This window comes from Colossoma macropomum, unplaced genomic scaffold (assembly GCF_904425465.1).
Source record: "Colossoma macropomum unplaced genomic scaffold, Colossoma_macropomum, whole genome shotgun sequence".
Lineage (NCBI taxonomy): Eukaryota > Metazoa > Chordata > Actinopteri > Characiformes > Serrasalmidae > Colossoma > Colossoma macropomum.
The window spans coordinates 1-22,500 of record NW_023495373.1 but is presented as its reverse complement, the minus strand read 5'-3'; the positions used below and the strand labels follow the sequence as shown (position 1 = coordinate 22,500).

The 22,500-nt window shown below is 39.1% G+C and overlaps 1 protein-coding gene across 1 annotated transcript in view; it reads right to left on the bottom strand.

Annotated features, from left to right (window-relative positions):
• LOC118801912 (NACHT, LRR and PYD domains-containing protein 3-like) overlaps positions 1 to 18,838 on the bottom strand; it is a 35,256-nt gene extending 16,418 nt beyond the window's left edge. Inside the window, exons 1-6 of the mRNA XM_036562321.1 lie at positions 18,594 to 18,838; positions 15,332 to 15,617; positions 8,485 to 8,541; positions 6,040 to 7,957; positions 3,978 to 4,151; positions 234 to 407 (exon numbers count right to left, since the gene is read on the bottom strand). Of these exons, the coding sequence (XP_036418214.1) occupies positions 234 to 407; positions 3,978 to 4,151; positions 6,040 to 7,957; positions 8,485 to 8,541; positions 15,332 to 15,608 (2,600 nt within the window). The 5' untranslated portion in view covers positions 15,609 to 15,617; positions 18,594 to 18,838. The remainder of the gene's footprint in view (positions 1 to 233; positions 408 to 3,977; positions 4,152 to 6,039; positions 7,958 to 8,484; positions 8,542 to 15,331; positions 15,618 to 18,593) is intronic.
• Positions 18,839 to 22,500: the final 3,662 nt, after the last annotated feature.

Sequence of the window (22,500 nt, the reverse complement as noted above, 5' to 3'; positions counted from 1 at the left end):
TTCTTCTGTGTATTTTTTCATCCATATGATTTCACCCTTTTTCCCAAAGGAGGCTAACCCATGAATTTCCCTTACAATCTACAGATGCATAATGAAGACCATCAAAGTGTTACCATTGTCATGCTCTTGTTAACTGAACTGCATGCCACCACTTGTTATGTATGTATTTTTGAATATTATTGAATGTCAGATATTAATTTGATAGTTGAAAATCTAATTTACAGGATTCTCACTTGAGAATTTCCAGTGTACAGCCTGAGCTCTTCAGTCCAGCAGAGAGCAGCTCCACTCCTGAATCCTGCAGGTCATTGTTACTGAGGTCTATTTTTTTCAGGGGGGACTTTGCTGATTGAAGAGTAGAGCAAAGAATTTCACAGGAGTCCTTGGTGAGACTACAGCCAGCTAGTCTACAAAGGAATATCAAACACAGCACACAGAACAGTTAAAATAGGGGAGGAAGATCCAGTGTCATAAGAGCTAATAGTTTTCTATTTAATGACTTGATCTTTGGATTTTGAAACTGCCCCAATATCTAACTCAAAATTAAATGCATTATGGAACATAACTTTTGCAGTGTGGTAATGCATTTCTGTATAAATTCACCATGCTGGTGATTAGAGTACCAGTTACTCTAGACAACTGTGGTATTTTTGCACATGCCGTATGTAAAACCCAATCTAAACAAACAAATTAATGAGATGTATTTTAATGACCAATGTTCAGCACCTGTTTGGGTACCAAAATGGATACCAAAAAAAAACCTGCAGTTCTTTAAATGGAAAATTTTTCTGGTTAAAATTCAGCAGAAATAAAAAATGGTAAAGGATTTTAGGCTGTGTCAAGGCAATATCAAATGTAACAAGTACTTCTATCTGCATCCACAGTCAAAAGAGGTAAACATAATAGAAAAGATCATTCAATACACACTGGCTTCTTACCAAGGATGGATAAAGTTAAATTGTTTTTGTTATTGATACCAATAACAATACCCATAACTTAATTTTGATAGTGATTATGGAATGATACCTTTTTCTATATCTACTGTCTAATTATTAACCAGAAGTTTGCATGGCCTAAACCAGGAATGAGTATGAGGTGCTGAAAATAGGCATATTTACTGATTTTAACAGATTGCAGAATGTTAACAGCCAACTAGCACTCTACATTTTGTGCCCCCATTACCTAATGTATACAAAGATTGAGTGTTGAGTGTTAAAATTCATATTTATATTTGAACATAGCCACAAGCAGCAAACCTTGAAGTTTGTGATTAAGTTTTGTGATTAAGGTCATTACACATAAGTTATGTGTGTACTACAATTTATACAGCTCTGTCTAACATTCATGTTGGGGAATTGAACCCATGACCTTAGTGTTCAAAGGCAGAAGTTTTCATAGTGAGTCACAAGAGGTCTGTGATGATGCTGCATTTTTTGAGATGCAGCATCATCACATATTTTGAGATTTCTTAGTAGGAAGCAATAAGGAACCAAGCACCATTTTAGGAACTAGTTCCCAACTTTGAAGTATAGTGATTGTTGTGGAATATAATTGAAAATGAATTCATACTGCACCCTCAGTTTGTCATTTTGTATATATGTTTCAAATTAGATTATAATCAGATTATCATTGTTGTATTTTTAGCCTTTTAGGGCAGAATAAGCTAGGTCACACTGATTTGTTCAAATCTTGCTGCCACACTGTGCTGAAAAGTCATGATGTTTTTGATAATGATCTCTCTTCAAACTCCACAGATTGGTCTTAGAAAAACTTTGAGGTAATTTGAGATATAAAACATAAATACATACAGTTAGATGTTTGTTTGCTTCTTTGTTTGAAGTATATCATTTGCAAGTACTTTTGGAGCTACCTCTATTGACTGGATTAAATATTATAATACACTAAGAATTTAATGGATAGACTTAAGTTAACTTGCCTGACTTCCTTTGTAATCTAGGATCACAATTTCTAGTAAATTCACATTAGATCAAGCATTGTAGGGCAAACAATGTAATTTATATTTTATATGCTTCCTTGTGCAATTGTTTTGTACAACCAAAATTTCAAAATTTTATTATAATCAGAGAAAGAGTGATGGATTTGTAGGCCTTATGTCAGAAAAGCAAGGCCAAACAAAGTAATTGATATTTTGTGGCTACTATTTACAATAAATTCTAGATTTTTTAAAATAATTATTTACCTTCTGATGTGCAGTTTGACTCCACATAGTTGTAAAACCAAATTTAAACATTTTATTGAAGTAATTTGATTTATAAAAATTTACAGGACTTATTCGTATTTTTGTTGTATAGCACTACCTCACTGCCAATTGAGGGCAAATTTTATTGCATCTGTAGACACATCTTTTTCTGATGATTGGCCAATGCTAAGCCCTCCCAATGCCAGATTCTGCACAATTTCTTATGGGGTATAGGTCTGTCAAGTTTCATGAGAATTAGCCAAAAACAATTTAGATTTCTAGCCATTTGTTTAATTATGTTAAACTCAGGGGGAGTTAAATGTCAAGTAGTAGCCTTATTATTTACAAACATTGTTTAAACATTGTTTACAAAAATCTTAGTTTTTTAATAGTTCTTGACCTCTAGACTCCCATTAACATCTTGAGACCAATATTGAGTGAATATTGTTTATGTGGAATAAACCAAGGATTATGGAGATGCAAGATTTTTGACTGTAGGCCTCACGATTGAGGAGATATGGGCCAAAACATAAAATGTGGCTCTATAGCACCAGCATCAGGCCAGTTGGTGTCACTTCACTTTCCTGAGTGGGGGGGGGGTATTACGTAAAAAAAAGAATAATAAAAATAAGAAGAACATACAAATTCTCACAAATGCAATAGGGTTCCATGCACCTAAAGGTCAATGGACTCCTAGTTACAGAATTTTTGATACTTCATAGTTTTGAAGTAATTTGTTCCATTCATTTCAATATCCAGCTTGGTATTTTGGCAGTCCAGCATTCTGTCATGAATTAATATTGGTGCACACAAATGAGAGAAAAGGGCAATAGTGTCAGATATAATCTAAACATAGGTTGGTAATGAATTATGAAACAGAAAATGTTACAACTGAGTTATTTTTTCATGATAACATGTTAAATCTATAGGGAGAGGCATCTGGTAGGCTATTAAACACTGTCTTTCAAAGGTTTGACATATGAACAACAGATGAAACAGAACTATATAGTAAAGAACCATGCGTAATGTAAATTTACAAAGTACACCTTGTGTTAGCTTTAGAATGAGAAAAATACAGAACATGAAAAAATTAAGTGAAAATTTGTTAGTGAAGTAACCAAATGCATTGTGCACAACTTTCTTAGCTTATTTTTTAATAGCTTTTGTAATTGTCAAGTTGAATAGAAATTATATTGCAGGCAACCCACAAAATGCAACTAGTTGCATGGACATTTCACTGTGTAAAGTCTGCCTTTGACTGGACATATTAGTGTGGGACCACTTTCATGTACTGCATGAGGAGCCATGTCCCTCATGAAAGCATTTTAGGATGGCAAATTGCAGGATAATAGGTACAAGCACTTTTATTTTCTATTCAATATCAATACTAAAGAAGCTAAGAAATGGAAGACTGGTATGGACATACAGTACAGTAAGAATATGAGAACTGTGCACATTAATTCATTCATTATCTAAACTACTTTATCACCCTGTGTTGCATCTCTGTGGTCATTGGGTGGAAGGCATGAAACACCCTGGACACCCCATCACAGGGCAGACACATAGACATACACAGTCATACACAAACACACACACACACACACACACACATTCATACCTAGGATCAGTTTAGCATATCCAACTGGCCTGATTGCAAGTCTCTGGACAGCCTGAAGACCATGAAACTGTTTGCCACCACTTTCTATGTATTTCTTAATGTAATTGAATATCAGATCTTAATATTTCTAGTTTAAAATCGAATTTGCAGAATTCTCACCTGAGTATCTCCAGTTTACAGTGTGAGCTCTTCAGTCCAGCAGAGAGCAGCTGCACTCCTGAATCCTGCAGGTAATTGTTACTGAGGTCCAGTTCTTTCAAGGGGGAATTTGGTGATTGAAGAGCAGAGCTAAGAGTTTCACAGGAGTCCTTAGTGAGATTACAGCCAGATAGACTACATAGGAATAATAAACACAGCACACAGAACAGTTAAAATGAAAGGGAGATCAAATGTCAGAGTTAAGACATTTTTTTTTACTGACTTGATCTTTAGGTTTTGAATCTTGATTTTGTAGGTTATTGCCTGATGATACTTTTTTCTTTAGTATGAGGTGCTGGATGGGCATATTTACTGAGTGTAGAAGACTGCAAAATGTAATTTTCACAGTCAACCAGCACTTCACATTTTAAAACTAGCATCCTTACTGCCTCATGGATACAAAGACCAAAGGTGCTTAGGTATTCAAATTCAACATTTAATTACACATTTTGTGGATACTTGGTAGTTTTGAAATCATTTGTGCTATACATTTCAATATCCAGCTGTACTTCTTACTGGGGAAATTGACATTGGACTTTTTCAGGTGGTATTTTGGCCAGCCAGTGTTCTGTTATAAATTATTATTGGTATATGCAAATGAGGGGCAAGGCAGTAGTGTCAGATATCACACAAACAGTAAAATAGGCTGAATTATAAATTACAAATCAGAAATTGTTACAATAGAGCTATTTTTTCAGGATGTCATCTTCAATCTGTTCATGTTCTGTGAATCTAGATCAGTATTTGGTGAATCGCACATGTATAATGAAACTCTTTTCTGGTGGTTGAGAGGAGTCAAGTGAAAGCAGAACAAATAACCTTGACATATTACAATACATTAAAATGACTATTCCATTCCAGACAGCTACAAATCATAAGCTGTTAAAATAAACCATGCTGTGGCTCAGAGTGTGTGCAATCATCACAATGGGTGCATTGGCCATGGTCAACCTGGAGAGAAAATGGTGGAGAGGCAGGAGAGCTGGAGCGCTCTCACTCCTTCCTTTCAGTGTCTACACCAATGAATTTGTCTCAAAATAACCAGCAGTGAAGATACTGAAATTTGCAGATGACACCACCATGGTGGTCCTCAGAGCCAACAGTGATGAGTCTGCATACAGAAAGGTAAGACAAAAAGTCGAGCAGCTGGTCTTCTGGTGCAACAGCCACCACCTGCTGTTGAACAGAGAAAAGACCGAGATGGTGATAGACTTCAAGCACAACCACCCATCCCTACACCCCCTCACCATCAATGTCTCTGTGTTTCCACTGTGGAGTCACTCAAGTTTCTGGGCACCAGCATATCATCCAGGGACGTGGAGTGGGAGAAGAACATGCTCTCCATTGCTTAGAAAGCACAGCAAAGAATGTTCTTCCTAAAACAGCTGAAGAAATTCAACCTGGTGTAGAGCCTGATGATCCATTGTTACATAGCAAACATTGAGTCCATTCTTATGTCATCCATTACCATCTGGTTTGGTTCCTCCAACTCACATGAACAAACCAAACTACAGCGCATAATCAGGACAGTGGAGAGGATCATCAGATGTATCTGCCAACACTTCAGGACATTTACAACAGCAGGGTGTCAAAGCATGTTGGCAAATTTACAGCTGACCCCTCTTATCCTGGACTCCCCTCTGGTAGAAAATTCAGGACCATCAAAACCAGCACAGCTGTTTTTTCACCAGAGCTGTAGCTCATTAACCACAGCAGACACTTTGCACTTTATATCTAAACTGAACCAACAGACCTCCTTATAGTATGACAATAAAACTCTTCCTGTAGCATAATGCTTATTTGTACTATTATATTTTTTTTTACAAAACCTACCTTCAAAACTGACCTCTAGTAACTGTCATTGTATTAGAAATACCTAAGTTGTGAGTTAACTGAAAACAACAAGGTGAAGCTACATGGTTTATATGAACACTTATTTGTACATTTTTAACTGATATGTGATCTATTATTCAATTCTTTTCAGCATTAAAAAATGTTTTATTAATGTAGATAAAACACTCACCGAGCTTTCCTGCAGACAGTCACAGCTGGGATCAGTCTCCTATAACCCTCCTCTGATGTGTTGTATTTCATCAGGTCCAGCTCATCCAGAACCGCCTCTGACATTAGAAGCATGCAGGCTAGTGCTGAACACTGTCCAGGAGGGAGCTTCTCCTCTGAGTGTTTATCTGATTTTAGATACTCCTGAATCTCTCTGGAGAGAGACTGGTCATTCATTTCAGACAGACAGAGGAACAGATTGATGGATCTCTCAGTGGAGATGGGATAATTTATATCTTCTCCTTTGATTAGTGTCTTGATGTACTCTGTGATTTTCTCTGAGCTGCGCTGTGTTGGGGTCAGTAGACCCTGTAGGAGTCTCTGATTGGACTCTAATGAGATGCCCAGCAGGAAACGGAGGAAAAGATCCAGGTGTCCATTCTGACTCTTTACTGCTTTAATCACTGCTCCTTCCAGCAGATCATCCAGATGAACATTCTCAGACCACTTTCCGTACCATGGATTAAAAAAACCCAGTGAAACATTCTTGGACCACTTTCTGTTTAGTGGTTTAAACATCTGCAGTTCCTCCATGTTTTTGATCTCGTAGCAGTGAAACACATAAAGAGCAGCCAGGAACTCCTGAAAGCTCAGATGAACAAAGCAGTAGACCTTCCTCTGGTAAAGCACACATTCCTCCCTAAAGATCTCAGTGAAAATCCCAGAATACACTGAGGCCTCAGTGACATCAATGCTGCTCTCTCTCAGGTCCTCTTCATAGAACATCACATTGCCCTTCATCAGCTGTTTGAAAGCCAGTTCAGCCAGTTTCAGAAGAACGGTTCTGTTGGACTCCAGCAGGTTCTTTGGATCTTTCTGAGGAGTTGTATTACCCTTTTTGCTTTTTGTTTCCATCTGAATGGTTAGAAAGTGTGTGTACATTTGTGTTAATGATTTAAGTTCTTCTGTATTGCGATTTTTCATGATTTGCTGAAGGACTGTGTATGTGAGCCAACAGAAGACCGGTATGTAGCACATGATGTAGAGAGTCTTTGACTCTTTAATGAGTGAGATGATGTCGTTAGCTTGATCACTGATGGTGTTAGCTTGATCCTGGTCACTGATGGTGTTAGCTTGATCCTGGTGACTGATGGTGTTAGCTTCATGCTCCTTACTGATTCTGTTCCTGAAGTAATCCTCCTTCTGCTGGTCAGTGACAAATCCTTGTACTTCAGTCACCAGGTGGATGTAATTTAAGGGGATCTGATCTGCAGCTGCAGGCCTGGAGGTGATCCAGACACGAGCAGATGGAAACAGGGCTCCTGTGATGAGGTTTGTTACCAGTACATTAACACTTGCCTTCTTTGTTAATGCTGACATTTTCTTTTGGTCAAAATTCAATGGACTTCTGAATTCATCCAGTCCATCAAAGATGAAAACACACTTACATTCACCATCAAAAAGCCCAGTTTCTTTTAAGAGTTGTTGCTCAGGGTAGAAGTAAAGAAGTAGTTTAGGAAGGCTGTATTCTTCATCTTTTAGAAGATTCAGCTCTCGGAAAGGAATAATAAAAACAAAATCGATATCTTCATTTGATTTTCCTTCAGCCCAGTCTAGAGCAAACTTCTGAACCGAGACTGTTTTCCCAATTCCAGCTATTCCCAGTGTCAGCACTTTTTTAACATGTTGTCTTCCACTGAAAACCTCACTGAACTTGACTGCAGCATCTGTGGCAGCACGTCTCGATGATCTGGCTTCAATTTGAATCACCTCATGATCTGTGTTCACTCCTCCTCTCCAGTCCTTCACTATATACAGCTCTGTGTAAATGTCATTCAGAAGATTGTGCTTCCCTTTTGCTGCTGTCCCCTCATATAATGTTGCATATTGATCTATGATATTTAATTTGAGGTTCTGACTTTCTGCTTGTCTCCATGCATCTGCAGAATAAAAATAAAAGACTCATGTTCTCAATAAACAAAAATTGCCATACATCACAGATAATTAGAGATAATAACACTGTCATTTCCTGCTTGTCTTCAAGTAGTTTTAACTTGTACAGTCTGTTGATGACAAACACAAAACCTGCCTCTAATCATTAGGCTCTCTCTAGGCCCATGCAATATGGGCAAGTTCTGTATTTAAATGTAGTATAATTGTGTATTGGTAACTTTCCAGTTCTAGATTGAATGCATCTTCTGCATGTTCTGAAATGTGAGATATAAATTGAAAAATAAATCAAAATAAAATAAATAAATAAATAAATAAACAAATAAATCAGGAAATACTGTGATCTGCAGGAAAGGGCATTTTATGGTCAGCAGCTACTAAATACTAAATACACTACTTGTGAGTATTTGAAAGAAATTAGATATTTTGAATAGATATATGTTTAGTTTTATACATACATATACATATATATATATATATATATATACATATATATATATATATATATAAAAATTACCTTGAGCAGCAATGTTTGTGGAGTTTCCAGGCTGAGCTTTGGCGGACATTGCTTGACCTGGGGGAGGGCGGGGGGTATTATTTTACTTCTGTACATTGAATTTCAGACACACACAATGTGGATTAAAAGATAAATTGCCTAACAACTCAAAAACTCAAGTTTCAAGCATGATGTAGTCTACATCAGTGGTCACCAACCCTGGTCCTGGTTGATCATATTCAATCTGTATGTTCCTTTTAAAACATTTAACTTTACCTTTATTATGAGCCTAAACCATGTGTTCCTCTATAGACTGTAAAACATGTAATTTCAACTGTTTAAGGGATTTAGAAAAAAATTACTCCTTTATTGCTTACTTTGCTTTGATTCAATCAAAACTACTTATTTGACTGCTTGTTACAATATTAAGTGTTTTAGGATGAACTGATGAAACATTATAATGTGTATGAGCACAATAGTTAACAATCGTTCTTTTTTTTAGTTTTATTGAAACAACTGATAATAAATGGGAATTTGTCCCATCTCCAATGGGCTTTACCTGAAATTACACTTTTCTGTGTATATAGTCAGGAGCAGTTCTCAATATACGTACATTCTCACACACAAGAAAAAGATAAATCACAAATAATGCATAAAAACATGCATATGTGAGGTGTTCACATAAACCTGTGCACATGCATAGTTCATAAATGAGACCCCTGGAGCTATTTTTTTGGCAACAGGCAGCTTGATATGGGCACAGCACTGCATGTAAACAGAGAGCACCCTGGTAGAGCCACTGGGCCCCAACAGCAGACCCCTTTTGGAGATGACGTTAATGGTGTAAAAAACAGCCTTTAACCTTTTTTTTGAAAATAATTTTTTTAGGCTAGACGGACTGCACACCAACAAGAGGGGAGACAAATCTCTGACAGTGAACCTCATTCTACCCCCCTAGGTGGGGACACATCAGCACTAACATTCAACGACTCTGTCATCACTCCAGGGCCACAACAACCTCCTCCACACTGAGAATGCCCTGATGGAGCTGCACTTATTGGGTAAGACCCATGATGACGTTCAACTGAATCAGTTGCTGGACCAAACAGCTACACCAAAACTGGGATGAGGCTGTTGCTCTGTCATGATCTGTCATGCAGCCCTCACGTTCAGCAAAAAATGAGCCCAGTTTCTCCTGTACCTCATCTACTGCCTCTGGGATGCAACAACCCCCCTGACCCCATCACAACCACCCATCAAGGGGTTTGTTAAAGCTGCTATGCAGAAGCTCAGCCAGATTGATGAACTATGAGCTCCCCCAGCACCTGCAGCACCTCAGAGAAAGATACAAGCTCTTCAATCAACAGTAAGACAGCTTTGCTCTCTACCTCATCATCAGCATGAGCTTCACCCACCCTCCTTCACTGAAAGGGAAGAGGTCAACCCATCTTCAAGTAATCCGGCAAACTGCTATTTTTTGAATGTTTTCAAAACAAGCTCAGACACTGTGTGCCAATAATCTCTCCCATTCCAGTGCTTATCAGAATCAGAAGAAACAGAGAGTACATGTCTGATAATATGACTGTATCCAATCTGCAGTATGTAAAATGTGAGTCACAGCTTTGAAAGCAAAGTGTACGGGTTATTACATTAACTCTTCTCAATATTAGATTTCTCACATACAAATCTTATTTGATTAATGCTTTTATTATAACCTGGGGGCTTGATTTTATGCTTTTAACAGAAACTTGGTTTAATGAATGTAGTGCTGAAACCATATTAATCGGTTAATCCCACCCAAATTATAAATGTCTCAGAAAGGTGAAGGTCTAGTTGTTCTATTTGATGTCTCTTCCCAGTGAAAGCAATTATCACTGCATATCAATTATCCATATCATCACATCTTTTGAGTATCTTTGTGCGTTTCTGAAAAGGGTACTTTAGTAATTGTCTACAGGCCTCCAAAGTACAATGCTAATTTTATTGATGAATTTACAGATATGTTAGCATTTATTTCCACTAGTTTTGATCATTTTGTTATTGCTGGTGATTTTAACATATACACTGATAATTCCAGTGACATTTATGCCAAGGAAGTCTGTGCTATATTGGACTCTTTGGGACTCCCTCAGTAATGTGACCGGGAGCACACACTGTCATGGCCACACTCTGGATGTGGTCATCTCAAAGGGTCACAACATATCAGCCACTGTTAAGGATGTTGCTTTGTCAGATCATTACTGTGTTTTCTTTTAAATGTGGACCTCACTAAACATCAAGAACAGACACATCTGTTTTATAAGAAAAGGTTCATAAATGACAGCATAGCTTCACTTTTCATAAGCAAAATGTGTTCTGCACCATGCAAACCATGTGACTCTGTTGCTTTGCAGGAGAGCTTTAACCCAAAAATTGTGAGTGTTGTGAATGAGATTGCACCAGTTCAAATTAAATCCATGTAATGGCAACAGAAAGTGCCTGTGAGGGAAGTTTTATGTTTCATTTAAAGTCTAAAAGAGAGAATGTAGGAAGGCTGAACACAGATGCCAAGCTTCAAATTCACAAAGAAATCTACAAAGATAGGCTGCGTGATTACAACAAAATAATGTGCAAAGCTAGACAATCCATACTTTTTTAACTCTAAAATCCATAATATAAGGCAAGCCTTACATACATCTATATCCACCAATGAGCCTCTTCATCATCACATGAAAAAAGGCATTAAAATAATTGAAATGTACCAGTTTAGCGCTATCAATAATTAAATCTTAATCGATACAGTGAATCATCTCAAATCGTCCACCTGTAGTCTTGATTTGTTACCAACCAACTGTTTAAAGAATGTGTTTCACTCAATAGCGGCAGACATACTTCAGATAGTAAACACCTCACTCCTGTCAGGCGTTTTTCCCAACAAATTAAAAACTGCAGACGTGAAGCCCCTCTTAAAAAAACAACTGTCTAGACAAATTTCAGGTCAGGTTTTGGGCCTAATCACAGTAGCGAGAATGCTCTAATTAAGTTGCTTTGCTGAGCTGAAGGCGTTGTAGTGGCTCAAGGTTTCTGTCCACAAACGTGAAAGTGAACACTAGCCACGTTTATATGCAGCCTAATAATCCATTAATAATCTGACTAATAGTCCGATTGAGACCATTCGGAATACAGTTTCTATCTGACTGATCGAGGTGGGTAATCCTGTAAATAATCAGTTAAATAGGAGAATAATATCCATGTAAAACGCCTATATCTGATTACATTCCCTATCGGAAAGTTTGTCCATTCTGATCATGTTCATCACGTAATAGTGAAAGTTTATACCGTTCAGCATGGCGGTGCAGAAACTGGTCTGCAGAGGAGACGAAGTTTATGCTCTGATCTGTAAAAGACGGCGGTGGGACGGACGTCCAGCTTATGTGTCTCAGAACACGACGTCTTCCTCTCGGCCTTCTTTAATAAGGACATGTGAAGGACGTTTTCCTGAGTCTGACATCATTTTAAAGCAATTAAAAACACAAGCACTGCTTACTGCTGCTCATCTGACTCTGACTGGACGTGATGGTCGCTGTCATGGTACCGTTTACTCTAAGCAGGATTCCATACATGTGCATTATTTTGCATCGGATTACTTGTAGTGAGCATGTAAACGAAGATTTTCCATCACATTGTTGAGTAGAGTAAGAAAAAACATCTCAGTCTTAATCTGTAATCAGAATATATTCAATCGGATTAGCAGAAATCTTTGCATGTAAACATAGCCATTGATGGAAAGAGTGATTCCTCCATGTTCTCTGAAGAATCTGTAGAAAGATATTTAGGGCAAGAGGAAGTGGAGGATGTGTGATGGTGTCTCTGGTGATTGATACATGTCATCATAACTTTCTCCCACATTCTAGACTGTTGCTGCATTGTGCAACTTTCCTGTACTGTCTCAACCTGAGATGTATTGATATAGTGATGATGTGCTGAGCATTCCGGCACCTCTTTGGAGTTGTGGGGGTTGACAGGTGAAGAAGAGAAAATTAAACACATTCAGTAAATGTCTTGTTTTCCCAGCATAACAGTGATGAGTCTTCTCCTTCAATACAAAGCAGGCAATCTGAGAGCACTCTACAATACAGAATGTCTCGAGATTCTCCAGGTCCTTGGTCATCTCTTTTGGACTCTCCTCTTCAGCTCATCCCAAAGGTCTTGTAAATGGTTTCGATTAGTGTACTGGGATGGCCATATCGAAAGTTAGTGTCGGTGGTCATTGAACCATTTTTGTATGGATTTGGACATATGTGTTGGGTCATTACCTGCATTTACAGGACCCCAATGGCTTCATATTAGTCTTACTAAGACTGATAATCTAACTAAGCTATGAACCTTTAAACAGCAATGTTCAACTGTCATAATCTAAGATCTTCAGTCAAAGCTTATTCTAATTAAACATGCAGTCTAGGCTGATATTGGTCAAATGATTCAAGATAGATTTGAACATTTAAATTCATAGACCACTCCACTAGCTTACACATGGTGCATTTGTGACATTTTGTAGCTTTTAGTAGTAACAGAGCTTTTTGACAGTAAAATAAATGTAAGTTACAACAGGTGAAAGGGCTCAGACTTCTATAGAGAGGAAGAGACATACATATACTAAAGAAGAAGGAGAAAAAGAAAAACATATTTAACTCACACATGGGTGAGCTAAAGTGCACCATGAACAGGATGTGCACCATTATAAATGACCCAGTTTTAGCTTTTTGGCAAAGATAGATGTTCATTTAACATTTAATATGTTTCATTCAGGCCCAAAATATTACAGATACTCTTAACAGTGAGGATAAGGTTCTTATATACTACTTATATAAGGTTCTTATATACTTGAGTGATTAAGAACACTTAAATGGTCAACCATGGATTCCCGTTTCATTAGATTATAAATAAGAGGCAACACACAGACCAGATTCCCTCATCCATCACTATGAGAAACACAGCAACAATGTGAGATAAAGGTTACTGAGCTGCACTGAACTGAACAGTTGTCCATCAGGACGTCTCCCAAAATGCGAGCAGATGCCACCTACAGAACCACAAGTTGTTTGGGAGGGTTTTACCGAGGAAACCCTCTGCTGTCAAAGACCAACAAATTCAAGTGCTTATAGTTTGTCAAATATTACTGGAACTCAGTCAGACTGTGTTCTATGGTCAGATGAGTCCAAAATACAGTTTTTAGCAACAAACACCAGAGATAGGTTTGGTATAGACACAGAGATAGTCAAGCAAAGTATTACATCACTGTGAAGTGTGGCGGTGGATCAGTGATGTTGTGGGGCTGTTTTTCTTTCAAAGGTTCCACACAACTTGTTTGGATAAATGGTATCATGGATTCCATCAAGCATCAGCAGAAATTAAATCAAAACCTGATTGTCTCAATCAGGAAGCTTAAACTATGCCACAGTTGGATCTTCCAGCAGATCAATCAGTGTGTTTACATCCACTTAATAATCTGATAAATGCAGAAAATCAGATTTTGTCAGCAATATATTCACTGTTGTTTCCATGCACTTGGGTAATCAGATAACTGGAAAACTCTGGGTCTACATGAGGCAGGGAATAATCAGATTTCTGCCATGCAGTCAATAAATTCACAGAAGACATGACGTAATGTAAAACTGAAACTTCTTGCCACAGCTTTTTTTTTTAAATATCAATTCACTTCAGTGGAAAATATAAATAGACATAGTCTAGGAGTTTAAGAATATTAAAATTGTCAAATGAAATCTTTTAATAATATTCTGGAGCGTGCTTCATTTAACACTGTTATATCTGGTACAGTGCTCTGTTTCTTCACATGTACAGAATGAGAAAACTGAAAGAATCAGAGAAAGCGTGTACATGTGCTGAGAAATCCAATTACTGAGCTAAGCTTCAGCTATCTTTATCGGATTTCATGATCAGATTTCTAGGCCTTACTCCAGTCTAAGAAATCAGTGTGATGTTTATCCAACCAATTGAATCAGATAACTGCAGAAATGCTGTTATGATCAGATTATTAAGGACATGTAGATGCACTCAATGATCCACAGCACACCTCAAAATAACAAAAATAGTGGTTCACTGACCACAGAATCAATTTATTGCCATGGTCATCCCAATTCCCTGACCTAAAACCCATAGAAAACCTGCTGCAGAAGAGAGTCCACAAGCAATGACCTCAGAATCTGAAGGATCCGGAGGGGTTCTGTATGGAGGTCTCAGATCCTTTGCTGTGTGTTTTACAGCCTCATTATGTAGCACTGGAGAAGACTCAGAGTTGTTATCGTTGCAAAGGGAAAATTGCTCAAAGTATTAAATGAAGGGGTGCCAACAATTGTGGCATAGAGATTTGAGAAAAATCTTTGTTTCACAATAAGATTTAGTTTTTTCTGTCAGGGATGCCAATATTTCTAGAGGGCACTGTACTTAGAACTCCTCCTGACCATGCATATGCAGAAACCCTGTGTGTTAGAAAAGTGTAATTGCAGGTAAATTCTATCTGACAGGTGTTCCTGATCCCTGGTGACCCAACTCTGTGCACATTTTTCTTTTTTTTTTCTCATTGAGCACATTTCATTCAACTCATTAAATAATTAATAAGGACCTTGTTTATCAACTGGATGACGAGCGCAGTGTAGGATTTCTGTAGTTTCTGACAATGGACAATTGATTATGTATTTCTTGGAAAACATGCCAAAAGTGTTTGTAATGCCTATTTGTAAATGAACAAATGAATATGAAATGCCAGATGAATTTGAGCTGTTACTTTGTATGTCATTTCTTTAAATGAGATTGTGTGTAAAAGAATATCATATGCTTCTTATATATGTTGGTTTAAATATGATTTTACCTGCATTACGTTCTCCGAGGTTGGTTCTTAGTTTCTCAGCCAGCTCGTTCTGGTTCATCTTGTTCAGGATTTGAAGTGTGATCTCTACAGCTCCATTTGGGCTGTAACTCTCCACCATCTTGTCCACAGTGTCGTATATGTCAGCATTCTCCATCAGACTCTTCGGAATGTGTTTGAAATCTTCCACACCATTGTTCAGATGCCACTGGAATTTTTTCAGATCGTCTGACAGCAGCTCTTGTAGAATGTCCAGTAACTGGAATTTAATGTTCGCCATCTTGCATCCCTGGGCATGAAGAAGTACAACAGATTTTAGTGGAGGATTCTGGTAAATGAACTCAGTAAATTTAGAGTTTCATGAATAAAGATGCAGCACTGAGTGTCTGCTTTGATCTGTTTAGGCTCAATTGTCTCTAGCCACTTTGACGGCCTGTGACCGTTTAAGCTGAGTTTAACTTTTTCATTTTATTCAATTAAATTTTTGTTGTTTATTATTCTATTTTATTTTTATTTTCATTTCATTTAAATTCATTTTATTTGACTAATTAAAATCTTAAATAATCTTAATTTAATCTTAATTATACTACTGTGTCACGTATTCGGCGAGCTCTAGCAAGGAACCGGACTTCATCTCCCAGACTCCTCTGGGAGATCACATGACGGATCCCTTTTGTACCTTTGCCTGTATTGACTGACCTGCGTTTTTGACTTCCTGTTTTTGTCACCTCATTTTTTGCTCTGCCCTTTAGCTTTGGTTGCCCGATCTTATTAAACGTGTCGTCTTTTTTTACATACTGGGTTTTTTTTGTTTGTTTATACTCCTTTAAATGGATATTATCTTCCAGCTAAGAAATGTGAAAAATATATGCACATGATGTGTAAATAAAAGCGTCTCTAAATCATCTATTAACTGTGTGTTCACTAATGAGATGAGTGTTATTTACCTGTAATCTTTCAGTTTTTAGCACACTTGAACAGGTAATAACAATCTGTATTCATAGTGACCAAACGTGGTAGTAAATGCTAGTAAATGGTTATATTTCATAAACTGCAGATGCTTGAACACTGCAACTTTACAGTACCTTAGTGTACAATTTACAAAAACATTTTCCTAAATTACAGGATTTTATTTTATTTTGCTGTAAAGTCTGGAAGATAATATCCATACTTAACAGCTTATTACAGGGAAATATTCTATGTTAGCAGTGGTTATTAAGCATAAATAATTTTCACTTTAGTTATAGTTTTGCACATTCATTAATAAATGTTTTAACTAGCTATGTCCAAGTCATTTACTAACAGTACGGTATTGGTAAATAAAAGTGAGTTTATTTCACTTTAATTCTGGTTGGGCAAATTCATTAATAAAGATATTTAAATGTATGGTGGTGCTTGCAGTCTATTTTTTTAGGAATTGTAGGTTGTTCTGGGGGATCCAAGGCGGCATTTATACTGGGCGCTGGGCTATGCCAGTTCACAGTAATGGCCTTCAGCCTTGGCTGATGGAGCCAATGCTTGCTGTCATCTACAAGTACCAATGTATGATCTACATCGATGACATACAGGTGCACACACCCAACTTCAATGGTGCGCTCGCAAACTTAGAACAGGTATTCCAGGGTATCAAGTCTGCAAACCTACAGCTACACCCAAAAATGCCAGCGCCTCCATTGGCGTGCAAGTTTCTTGGGGCACACAGTAAGCAGCTAAGTGTCTTTGAGTTGTGAAGCTTCCTCCGTATGGCCTCACAGCACCATGGGTTTTCTGACATAGCCACACCAGTAAAACAGCTCACAGAAAAGGGTGCTGGCTTCCAATAGGACAAGGAGGCTGAGCACCATCTCTTCCCTTACCTGTATGGCATCCCCTTTGTTTTGCACAATGATCACACCTCACTGAACTGGCTCATGCAGTTCAAGTAGACTGAGGTCAGGTCGCGACGTGGGTCATGGTGCTACAGGAGTACTACTTCACCATCTGACATGTCCCATCGCCTGCGGAATGCCAGTACTGTGCACACCTCAAAGAGAAAGTGGAGATCATTGAGAGGATTGCCACTGCTGTTGCTGTCGCTCCCAGAGACCGAGACAGACAGTTATGACAGAGGCTCTGCTGGCCGGGCTGCTGCACGGACATGAAACTGTACATGCATTGCTTCAACCTGTGCATGGCTAAGAAGGGACCACCACAGCCTTTGCTTGCCCTGATGCAGTAACACTGCTCTGGCGTGCTAATGAAGAGGATCACCTTTACCCACACCTGATGCCTGCTATGTTCTCATGCCCATGGACTATTTCACAAAATGGCCTGACATGTAAGCGGTCCCAGATCAGAGTGCGGCCACAATGGTGGAATGGCTAGTTGAGAAGTTCTTCTGGCAGTTTGGACTGATGGACGAGCTCCACAGTGACCAAGGGTGAAACTTCAATTTAGTCATGGCTGAGGTCGGAGCCAGAGGAGGACAGTTCACATGGGGTGGGACACATCAAGGAGCTCTGTCACTGTCTCCATACCATGCACTAGCTTGCTAGGAGCCAAAGGGCTGAGGCCAGCACAAACACAGACAGGTGCTTTAGCATGGGGTGTGGATGTGGCTGTACAACCTGTGCCGCAGGAAGAAACACTGCCCCAAGCTCCAACTGCTGTGGGAGGGTCCCTGTATGGTAAAAGACCAGGACTTACCAAAACCATTACTGTGGAGAGACCACGGTGGGCAATTTTGCTCCTGTGGATCTCAGAGGTCTCGAAAATGAGTTACCATGAAATCCATGATCTCCTACATTTTTACTCTAAACAGAGTGAGTACGTCTGACTGATCGACTACATTTCAGAAAACAGAGGAATTGATTTTGATTTATCTGAACTGTAACTGAACAATCATTGGTTTAGTTTTTCATGAAGTAATCAGCAATAAAGATTACACTTTTATATGATAAAGACTTTCAGTGACTCATTATAATGTCAGTTTTTACAGAAGCTCATTCTTTTCTATATCATAACAATTCGCTGTTTGCAGTGTAAATTCAGGATTTCTGAGTTTCTCTACAGCCGTTTTTACCATTTCACTGCCATGTTATCTGCTATAACGGTTCATTGTCCACCATTTTACACCCTGATCTAGAACCCTTGCAACTGAACATTCACTTCTACTAGAACTTTAATCCTTCACAGGGTTTAGCTGTGAACTGGTAAACATCCACACACATGTTCTTCCTTTAATCTACACATCAGTGTTGTATATTTATGTTAATTGTAAACTTACCGTGTGTCACTCTCTCCTTCTTCTCCTGCAGCACTGCTTCTCCCTTTTACTTTCAATTTTCATTTCACTAAATGGATCCAGTGTGGAAGGAAGGCGGCTCTGTTTGTTTTCATTACCAACTGCTCCAAGCATTTCATGCTGACAGGAGTGAGCACAATGGGTCAGCAGGACACAGTAGATTTTTTCATCAAAGGGATGATGGTGGTTGTTTCAAAGCACTCCAGGACAACTGCCTGACTCAGCGACATGTTAAAGACGTCAGTTAGGACACCCACAGTAAAGTTAGCACATCCCCTGAGCAGCCTTTGGGTTGCGCTATTGCCTAACATGCTGATGGGTTAAAAACTGTCACTGTGCTGTTTGCCATGATGTCATCACGGAAGTGTTGTGTGAAAGATGAAAAGGGACAAAGAGCGCTGTGGTATCATGTACTGAGAGTCTTGCCTTAATGTTCCACTTCCAGCCTTAGTAACAGTCCTCATCACACAGGAGTGCACTGACTTTATCACACACTCTATCAAGAGCAAATGTTCTCAATCTCTCTTCAGCACACCTCTGAGCGATAAGCCCTGCACAGACAGCTGCTGTGACTTTTACAGACTTTCTTCTGCAAACGGCCAAATTCACTCTCACCGTGTCTGTGACACGTTCAGCTCAGTCACTTCCTTTTCTGAACCGCAGAGCACATCCTGAGTGGAGAGCACAGAAGATTCAGACACTGTTTACGTTATGTGACAAATACTACTGCTACTACTATGAATAATAATAATAATAAACAACAACAACAACAACAACAACAACAACATCTCAAGCATAAAATCACAGAAATAAACGTTACCTCTCCAGTGTGTTCTCATAAAGAACTATGTTAGAGCACTTTAAGCTCAGGGATTCAAGGATTCGAAGCTTAATGATCGTGAAAAACAGTGTACAATGAAATTCTTACTTGAATGCTTCTCCACAGATTAGGCCATTATCATGAAAACAGTGCAACATTAAAATAAAGTAAATGTCCTGGACCGCTGGGAGCCGCTGGCTGATGATCCTTTGAGCCATTTAACTACCCTTTGTAGGGCATTCTTGTCCTGTGTTGTGCAGCTACCCTGTTAGGATGTAATACCATGTCACCCTGGGGGATGGACTCCACAGCACAGCTGTAAAACTAGTGAGGACTGTAGTGGAGATCCAGGATTTCCTCAGACGCCTGAGGAAGTGAAGGCCTTTTTAATGGCAGCTCTGATATTACTGAACATTACTGTGTGCTCTGATAAGTTGAGGTTATCACTGATGGTGACTCCAAAGAATCTGAAGCTGCTGACCGTCTCTACAGCATCCCCACAGATATAGATAGGGGCACAAACTGCATCCTGTTCCCTGCAGTCAATTACCAGCTTAGTTTAACTGACATTAAGAAGCAGGTTACTGAACTGACAGCGCTCTGCCAGGTACCTCACCGCCTCTTTGTAGGCCGTCTCAGCATTGTCAGTGATCAAGCCCACAATGGTGGTGTCATCAGTGAACTTTCTAATGGTGCTCGTCGTATCTGGCCACACAGTCATGTGTGAAGGAGGATTGTAGCACTGGGCTCAGAACATTGGCCTGTGGAGTGCTGATGTTGTGGATCAGGGTGGAGGAGGTGTTTCTGCCAATTCACACATGCTGGGGTCTGTTGGTGAGTTAATCCAGGATCCTAGTACACAGATTGGCCCTGAGTACCAGATATAGCAGTTTCTGGATGACAGTGTTAAATGCTTAGCTGTAATCCACAAATAACTGCCTGGCATAGCAGTCTTTGTTGTCCAGGTGGGCCAGGGTGGTATAAGTGTGTGTGATATGGCATCCTCAGTGGATCTGTGGTGGAGGTAGGCAAACTGTAGTGGGTCCAAACAGTCAAGGATGATGTCCTTAATATGTCCTATCACCAGCCTCTCAAAGCACTTCATTGCAATGGAGATTAGTGCCACAGGGTGACAGTTAAGGCAACTCACTTTGTTTTTCTTGGGGACAGAATAAAGGTAGGTTTTTAAAGCAGGTGGGGACAGTTGAGTTTTTTATGGAGACGTTGTAAGACGTTGTCCATAAAAACAGCAGCTAATTTATCACTTTCTGTCCAGACCAGCAGCTTCACATCCACCACAGAGAGAGTAAAACATTGTGCAGCACTGCAGGAGCTCGTGCAGCTGTGACTTTTTCCCACTCAGAACATCGTGAAACTCATTCAGTTCGTCTGGTAAAGACGGACTGGTGTCTGAATGCATCTGGCTGTGGTTTATAATCCTTTAGCATCTGAATTCCCTACCACATCCAACACTCATCTCGTGTTCAGTTGAACTGTGATTGCACTCTGTTGCTGTACATGTGTCGGTGCTGGTGAAGACTTTCCAGAGATTGTACTTAATTATTTTTTTTTTTCACTCAAAATACAGGGTGATTCAAAAAGATTAATCTGATTTAAAAATGATTTATTTCACTTGTAAATCATTACAGATCAATGCAGTAAACTGTGAATGGTTTAAATGAGCATAAAGTGTATTATGTACTCCAGCTGTACAGACAACATCAACACCACAGTCAGATTCATCCCATACTGGATTGAGCATGTCGGGTGTCGCTGCACTCACGGCTCTTTCAGTGCGATTTCGGAGATCATCCAGTGTTGTGGAACCAACGACGAACGCTCTGAGCTGTTGGAGCTTCACTGCCCACGAAAATCACACTGCACAGTTATGACGGATTCACTCTTATTGAAGTGGAGAACGCAGAACGCTTTCTGCTCAGGGGTCTCATCTCCTCTCAGACTGAAGGGAGCCATCTTCCACTGACAGTCAGAAACTCTATGACCCCCTCTTTCAATTGGATTGTGATTGGTTCCTCGGCACCTGACCATTGTCAAAATACAGCACTTTGAAATCGGATGAATCTTTTTGAATCACCTCGTATAAAGGGGCCCTCTCATTATTGCAGCCACACTCTTGAGGGTCTCGCCCCTGTGTGTGTCAATCACTTGAGTCACAGTGCTTACTGTAATGCACAATTGTAATTGGCTCAGTAGCATCATGTGTGATATTTACAAGCGTTTCCTGAAGTTTCCTGAGCTGCTTTTCTAACATAAAGACTAGAAAAGTTGTTAAAATAGCAGCACTCCATCAAAATTAAATAATTCTCAATAGTTTATCAGTTGTAGGTCCAGGTCTGGACAGAACAGCATTTAGGTCTGTTTGATTGTTACAATTCATTGTTTTCACTCCTCATTTCTTACTTTATTAACAAAAGTAATTTTTGTATTACTACATCAAGTTTACACACTTGTGTAAATGCATGTATGCAAGGGTGATTAATAAATTAATAAATGCTGTAATAATACATTTGTTAAAATAATTATTTTAGCAATGATTTATTCAAACAATAATACATTTAATATTTGAAATATGTTTATATTGAGCTGTAGTGTAAGAGTAGTAAGCTGTAGTTCAGCCTGGTGCACTGAGAACACCAGCTGCTGACTCTTCATCTTGCACCGCTTGCTCTTCGCTTGGCTTTCCTGTCTGCTGTCTTCCTGTGGCTGTGTTTGTTATTTTAACCCACGTCTTTCCACTGCATCAGTAATATGCGTTTGGAGGTACGGCGTGCCCTCCAGGCACCTCTGCACATGTGGCATGAAAAGCTCTTTGACCAGATGCTTGATGAACCCCGTTCCCAAACAGCCGGTTCACATTGACTACTTACAAATATATAAAAGATATATACAGTTATTAGGGTCAGGCTAAATCACAGTCAAGAACAAGCAAAACAGGTAAGAGTTAGTGTACACAGAGTCAGCAGCAGTACAGTGAGGAAGTGTCCTGGTGAGGAAGTCTCCGGGAGGAAAGGGTGAAGTTACAGGCTGGAATCTGGAATGAATACAAAA